Source organism: Geospiza fortis, unplaced genomic scaffold, assembly GCF_000277835.1.
Source record: "Geospiza fortis unplaced genomic scaffold, GeoFor_1.0 scaffold450, whole genome shotgun sequence".
Taxonomy (NCBI): Eukaryota; Metazoa; Chordata; class Aves; order Passeriformes; family Thraupidae; genus Geospiza; species Geospiza fortis.
The window spans coordinates 1,757,282-1,765,164 of NW_005054416.1; the positions used below are offsets into that span (position 1 = coordinate 1,757,282).

Here is a 7,883-nt window from a genome sequence, read left to right on the forward strand (position 1 = left end):
GCTGCTCTCTCCCCACTGGCTTTCGGGATCCACTTGAGGCATCACAAGGAACCGATTCCAGGGACACCCTGAAGTATTTCCCACTGTGTGGTCACACCCAGGGAGGCTGACTAACCACAGGATGATGAAAAACCCCTCCACTTGAGCTAAACTCTGATGTTTTTGTGGCTGAAGACAGGCAAGATGTGAGGGCACAGGATAAACAGTGCTGCCCCATCAGCTGTCAGGCCCAGAGGTGGAGGGGGGGATGGGGGGAACCAACAACAATTAAACACTGTTGTACACCAGCAAGAATGCAAAACACACAGCACACACTGGCATGTGTAACTGCAGAGTTTACTTACTTCCTTGGTGGTTCTTCATCCTCCTGAAACTCATTCTCTTCTTTCACTTCCACTTTAATCTCTTTCTGCTTTTCTTTTTCCTCCTTCCCCTTGCTAGCTTTTCTCCTTTGCTTTGGTGCTTCCCTACAAAGACACAAATACAACACATTACTCCAGTACTCTTCCCACTGCCTGCTTTTTACAAAGATTTAAACAAAAACTGGGCCCAAGCTCAGGTCTGTTCTTCAAGTCCCACTTTCAAGCAGAAGTAAGAACCAGGCTTAGGGAAGCACCCAGCAAGGCTCTAAAGGCTTCAGTCCCTGAGAGAAGAACAGTTCTGGCCAATGCAGGCAATGTTTAGAACCATTACAGCAGATCAACTAGCACAGGTGCTTTGGGGCATTTAAGCTAATTCAGAAAACATGCCCATATTTTTTTGGTGTAAACCCCCAGTAAGTACATAATCCAATATACTTCTCTAGGTGGGGCTTGTAGGTCTCATCTCTGGGATCATCTTTGAAGGGAACTTCTTCCTCACTGATGAGCATCTCCTCATCATCATCGCTGTTGGGAGAAAAGGAGAAGAGAGGACTTTGGCAGCAACAGCTTGGCCACTAATGCAAGAATAATATCTGTGTACCATTCCCCAGCATGGGAAGGACACTATTACACTGCACTTCCTCATCCAGCTTGACTGGGGAAAGGTAACAGCTTGCACTGACCAAGGAGCACAGTGACAACCAGAACAGGCCAGGCAGTCCTGCGTCCTCTCCTGAACCCACCCACCCACAGCAACAAAGCTACCAGCTGGAATGCCCAGATCAAATCTTACTACCCATTTCTCCACAGTATCTCCTGACATCTGTGCACACTGGAACTGCAACAGCAAGGGGCCAAAGGAGACAGAGCTACTGTCAGTCCCATGGATCATTTGGTACTAACATTTATTTTCAAGCGACTCAGGCCCCCTTGAGACATCGACTAGGAAGAAACACCACAAAATAACATGTCCTACCTGACTCCATCTGGAGACTGATGCTCATCTGTGACCACTGAAAGGAAAAGTCACCATTAGGTTTCAAAGTGTGTTCGCTGCAGTGAGCTCATCTGTCTCACGGCACCTCCGTCGACATTCAGAGCCGGGAGTGCTGGTGGCAGAAGGCACCCGTGACAAGCAGCACCACGCCAGCACAGCCACACGCCCAGAGTGACACCCACAGCCCTGACTGTCCCCAGGCCTTCCCTGGCACGTACCGTACTCCAGCTGGTCGGCGTTGGGCTCTGACTTGCAGATGAGCTGCAGGGAGGCAGCCTTGGCTCTGGAGGCACGGGAGAGCCATGGCCGAGCGTGCCAGACACTTCCTCCTCCTCCTTCTCTTCTTTGGGAGCTAAAACAGCCATTGCAGTGTGTTTCATCAGAGCACAAAACGCCTAAATCCCCTCATTAAATCACACCTTAAATCACAGCAGCCCCTGCTGATGCCTACAAAGGCTGATCTGGAACAGAGACTAGACAGAGCTAAATGGACAAAACCTTGGGCAGCAAGAGCCTGACCGAGGCTACACCCAGGATGAATCCAAGAATGGTTCCTGGTCATGAGTTTTTACACTTTTCTAAGTTTTTGTTCATCTACATATTGGGTTCAATTGTCCAGTTACGGCTCCAGGTCATGAAGTCTCACCCCCCTGGCTTGCCCCCTTCTCTTCACTGTTGTTTACGCTTTCTGGGTAATGGCTGTCCTTGATTCTTGAGCTGGGAAGGGATTGTTTTGTCAAAGTACCCTGTGAAGAGAACTTACTCACACCTAATATGAAGTTTCAGAGTTACACACCAGGTAGCAGAGAATCTGAAAAATACAAAAGCTAAAACACAAGGTGTCACTGCCTGCTATGGGAACCTGCTCAGCCCTCTATGCTGAGCCAGGACACTCCCCAGGCCCTCACCTCAGCAGACCTTCCCTTAAAACTCTCCTCACATTCCCTCTAAGGAAAGACACAAATATTTAAAAGCAGCTTGTATTTCCCTCGCATAAAGGCTTCTAAGACAATGATTTGCTGGCTCTAAGCACAACAAGAGACACTCATAAAGCTCAGCAAGTGCTTTATGAAAGGCCAGCTTCAAAGCTGGGCCATGTGAAAAGTCATGTTTAGAGAATCCACCAAACATACACTTCATTGGAATTGTACACCTGGCAATATCCCTGAGGGATCTGAGCTGGATGTTTCTGGTGCTGTGCTAGAGCAAAAACCATCACAAATGCTGTTAGCCTGAGGCTTCCACACTTATTTACAGCTTGTACAGGTGGTTTCCTTTTGCCTCATGGCTGGTCTCCAAACATGCTTTGGCAAGATAACAGAACTGGCTGAAATGTCTTGTGAGCAAGTTAATCTCTTAAAAACTAAAATTCCTGAGTACAGTTCATTTGATCTCACTTTTTGGCACTTGCTGTGACACTGGGCCTTCATGAACTCAACGCCCTTTGAAATGTTACAGCTGGTCACAGAATGGTTTGGGTTGGAAGAGACCTTAAATCTCAGCTCATTCCAACCCCTGCCATGGGCATCAACACCTTCCCCTAGCTCAGGTTGCTCCAAGCCCTGTCCAACCTGACCTTGGATACTGCCAGGGATGAGGAATCCACAACCTCTCTGATTCCTCCCAGCCCGCAATCTCCAGTTTTGCATCAAGTCTTCTGAACCAAATGATCCTTTTTCTCTTAGCATGTAGTTTGCTTTGCATTACTCACTGTCTGATCCTTGATTAACAGGGTGGAATAAGCAACATTTGGCTGGAAAAGCCTGACTGGAATCCCGGATGTGAGGCATCACACTGTGTTGTAAACCATCAAGCTGCTGTCTTGCACGTATAAACCTCACCATCAGAGCATGAACTGCACCCTCCTGGCTTTCCTTCGCAGATCTCAAGGTGACTGCTGCATGTTCTCAGTCCTCATGGTGAACATCTCATTTTTGAATGCTAAACCAAACCCAAAGACACTTGAAACCATTCTCTATAAATTCCCCCCTCAACCACTACTGTGTTGCCAGGGATAGCACACACTGCTGCTCTGGAAGAGCTGTATTCCCTTGGAAGATCAGGCATTCAGCTGATAATAATTATCATTTTAAAAACCAGGCTTGCAGAGCTGAAGCAGTCCTGCCTCAGAACACACCTGGACAGAGCACACCCCTCACCCAGCAGCTCTGCTTCCCTCCTCTCAAGTGAAGGTCTTGGATAAGCCTTTTCCCAGGATTTCTCCTTTTACTTCCTCTGCTTCAGCTGTCTAACAGATTGAGGGCATTTTTACATGCTGAGAATACCCAGGTACCTCCCAAACCCCATCCTCAGGAGATGTATAGAGTATCAACCTTGCTACAGAGCTCACAGTGATACAGAGCTAGAAGCTGAAAAACTTTCTAACTCCAGACCCTCCCAACATGGTCCCTGGTCCCTATCCAAGGGTCAGGGCAGCACCAGGAAACTTCTGTCTGTCAAGTGTTCAGCTGCAGGAACAGCTGGAATCAGCCATCACCAAAGCCCTTGCCCGAAATATGGGAAGTCCTAGACTTGGAATACATTTTTGTCTCTTTTTTCTTCATCAAAAATACATTAAAAATTGTGAGCGAATGCCAGTCCCTGGGAGAAAGGACAAGAAAAGGAAACCTGGAAGGACACTCACAGTGGAGTTGCGGCTTTGTTTAGACAACCAAAAGACAAGACTCTGGGCACTGCTCTGTCACAGACATTTCCTTTATGAAAAATCCTCTCTCAGAATTTTTCATGCTGAACCTGCTGAAGCTGGGAAGTTCAGCAACAAGATGCAAACAATAGGTTGTCTGCTGCTGTGGAATGCAACAGGTGGATCTGTGATTGGTCTGGTGTGGATGTTTTGGTTCAGTGACCAGTCACAGCAGAGCTAGCTCTCGGAGTTTGTCAAGGCCAGCTTGTGTGTTATCATTCTTGACTTTTCTTACTTAGCTTAGCAGCTTCTGGAAACTCTCTTTTCCTTTTCTTTTTTAGTATAGTATAGTATATATATATATCATAACATAATAAATCAAGCCTTCTGTGATGGAGTCAAGGATCTCGTCTCTTCCTTCACCCCAAAAACCCTTGTGGAAACCACCACACTGCTCTGCTTTTCAACAGAGCTAAACTTTGATTTATAAGGCATTTGGAAGCTTCTTACTGACCCTGCAGACAAATTCAGAAAATACATGTGTGCAATTAGGTGAAAAAAAAAAATAAACTATTAATTGCTAAGTTAAAAAGCTGCTATAAAAATAAATGCACCACAACATAAGCACACCTCTGAGATTTAAGGAAGCAACCACACAGTGGGTAAGGCACCAAACATCTGCTTTCATAATGGCATGGACAAAAATGAAACTCCAGAAAAATATCCAAATGCAAAGCTCCATCCAAAGGGCTCTTCCCCACCAGAGCACTGTGGAACTGTACAGATGGGATACAGGAAAACCCTTGGAGGGTTTGGGCAGTCTGAGCTATTTAAATTCAGTGCATTTTTATAAGGTTTGGTTTTAAGTAATGACATTACTTTCTCCAAACACTGACAAAGCCTTAAGGGAAAGCAATGCTCCCAAAAGGAGCATGAAGCAATAAGAATGAAACTCTTAGGTATAATGTGAGTCCTCTCTGCACAAACCCATTCACCATTTCTTGAGTCTCAAAGTTTTCCATCTTTTTTAAAATTTGCCACACCTGTTTTCTTAGCAAAACCCCTGGATTTGAGAACGGCTTTCCAGGGAGGTGACTCTACTGACTAAAATGAAAATTATTCCCACAAGGATACAGAGCACTGTGGGAAGGCAGACGTGAATTCTGCTACACAGCGACTGCAGCTACACAAATTCGTTTGTAAGCTGAGATTAAACGTTCTACTTATGCATCCAATATTCCTGCAGGCACACGTTGGGAAATCCTGCAACTGCATGACTAAGCAGGCAACAGGGAATAGCCAGGGAGCACAGGCTGACACTGCAGCTGCCCCGTGGTGACAGTCACACTCGGGCTGTGACACAACACAGCACACACACCTTGGGCTCTCATCTCCCTCCAAACTCCCCGTCAGACCTGCACAGCCAGCACTGCCCAGGGGATGCAGGAAAAGCCTGATCCCATGGCTCTGTACCATGGCTGTCCCAGGGAATATTCCCAACTGGATTTAGCAGTTGACAGTAAAGGCTAATACTGCAATGAAAAAAAAAATCAATTCTGTATCAGGGAACACAAGCACAGAATTCCAAACCTTCACCAGAACCACTCAGCACCTTATCCCAGCTCCATGCAGGGGGAAAGGACAAATGGGATTGTGCCTTCCATGCTCACAGGGGGCTCCTGGCTACCAAAAACCCTGTTGTGCAAGGAAAGCTGCTGCTTGCTTACACTGGTCTGGCTCCTTCAAACATCTCTGCTGAAGCCCAACAGGAGGAGGAGGGAGAAGCCCCTCATGCTCCCGCACAACCTGTCCAAGGAAGGAAGGAGGAGGAAGACATTCCTCAGCCTGTTTCCAGGTCCTCTCCAAGCAGCACAAGGTGCACAAGGGCTCCATCCAGCGTGCAGCCAAGACACAGGAGTGCAGCTTCCTCACTTCTGTGCTCCTGTAGACTAAAAAACAAACAACCCCCACCCCCCACGGCACAGATTTCCTCTGGCCCAGAAGTCAGCACTTCCCTGTGCCAATTTCCACGCAACTATCCCTACCATCGTTTTGGCTGCAAATCTAATTGGGAAAAAAAGAGCCCCAGAAGTTTAACAAACAGTTTTTCCACTCTCACACTGAAGCACAGCTGAAACTCTCAGAGGCCAAGTTAAAGGCTAAAATGCTTTGAGTGCAGAGAGTCCCCAAACCCAGGAATTTCAGTCTGACAACTTTCACTTCCTGGGGTAAAAATGGGAATATTCTGCCCGTTTTCTACCACTGCCAATAAATATTTCTCCTTAAACCAAAACCCAAGAGTCTTAACTCTATACACATACGAAGCTAAACTTTTTTAGACATTTCAGCAACTGTGCTTTGACATAAAAGCCTGAAGCTCTGACATTATGCTGCCCATCCTGTACACAGTGAGGGGTAAATACACACAAGCAAGATCTGGACTCAACACACAGTGGTTAATTCTGCTTCAGTCTGTAAAAACACACCTTGCCAGCTGCGATGGATTTCCACACCCAAATGGAATAAAGACTTGCAGGAGGAAAGCTAAAGAGTCACCAAAACATGGGAATAACAGCAGCCTCCGAGACAGAGCTGCTGGCAAACAAACCCAGGCAGCTCCAGCAGAAAGGGGAATTCATTGGCACAGGTGTGCGACCTCCTTTCCTCAGGGCTTCATTCTGCCACAATTCTCTGGTGCCAGATCAAAAACAACTCTACACAAAGCCCTCTACTTGGACCTGTTTCAGAAGTCACCACCACGTAAGGAGCAAAGCCCTCTAACTATTTTTTCTGGTTTTTGGGCTTTTTTTTTTAAACAAGAAATTATTAAATAGGTGCACAAAGTTCACAGTGTGCACTGGAACACAAAAGTTCTGCTCCAGGCTGCATATGCCCACAGCTGGGGCTTTTGTGTTCAGACTCTACTCACGCCCCCAGTTCTAAATAATTTTCTCTTTCACCCCTGAAGACATCAACCTAAAAACTCCATAATCCACTAAAGCTAGAAAAGAACAAGTGTGAATATCTGGACACTCTGATTTCCACACAACTTTCCCAGGTCTCTTGAGGATCAACTGCTATATTCCTGAGCACAGAACAGAAGTGAACCCAGGATTTGCCAGTTACTTGGGACTGCTGTGCAACAGGAGCTGTCAAACCATGGAGCAGCCCAGCCTCACGCTCCAACAGCCATGGAAAGCCTGAGTGCTTTTTGGGACAGTGAGATTTTGCAGGCTGGGGACGCGCCAAGAGCAGCAGCAGCAGCTTATCACAGTTCCACAGTCTTGAGAGAGACTCAGAAAGAAACTGCACATCACCCAGCACGGAAACATTCTTCGAAAGGAAGATCCAAAAAGAGAATTGGGCTAACCCATGGGAGAACCCAGACTTTCTAGATGGAACACAACACCAGGAGCGAATAATTCAACTCTTACCTTTACCAGCGACTTTATCTGTGGACCTGAAAAAAACACAAAAGCAAGTGTAAGAGCCAGACTCGATGGGATGGGCAGCAACAAGGAACTGAATGACGCAGAGATGAGCCCCAATTCCCCAAAGTCGCGGTGCCTCTCTATCGGATCATTGTTTTCAACCCCCCATGCCAAGGTGGATTGTTTCAGCCGCAGGAAGCTGAGGGGAACTACAGGAATATCCAGCAGCAAAGGCCCAGCCATGCCCAGGACAGTGAGGAGCAATCCAGGGGGATTCTGTGCTTAGAACAGGGGAGAGCAGCTGCACTTCCGAAGGCTCCGGTGTCCCGCTCAGGACCGAAGGTGCAGCGAATGCAGCCTCTCCTACCGGGAAGGTGGATCCCACCGCCTCCCTCACCCGGACCTTCGGCAGACGGGGCCAGACCGCGCTGGCGCCGCGGGGCACCGGG

At 47.3% G+C, this 7,883-nt stretch overlaps 1 protein-coding gene across 1 annotated transcript in view; it reads right to left on the reverse strand.

Annotated features, from left to right (window-relative positions):
* Nucleotides 1-7,883, reverse strand: part of ZFP91 (ZFP91 zinc finger protein) — a 17,502-nt gene that overhangs the window by 6,470 nt on the left and 3,149 nt on the right. Inside the window, 6 exon segments of the mRNA XM_014309274.2 lie at nucleotides 345-467; nucleotides 798-887; nucleotides 1,339-1,375; nucleotides 1,578-1,652; nucleotides 1,655-1,711; nucleotides 7,438-7,463. Coding sequence (XP_014164749.2) covers nucleotides 345-467; nucleotides 798-887; nucleotides 1,339-1,375; nucleotides 1,578-1,652; nucleotides 1,655-1,711; nucleotides 7,438-7,463 — 408 coding nt within the window.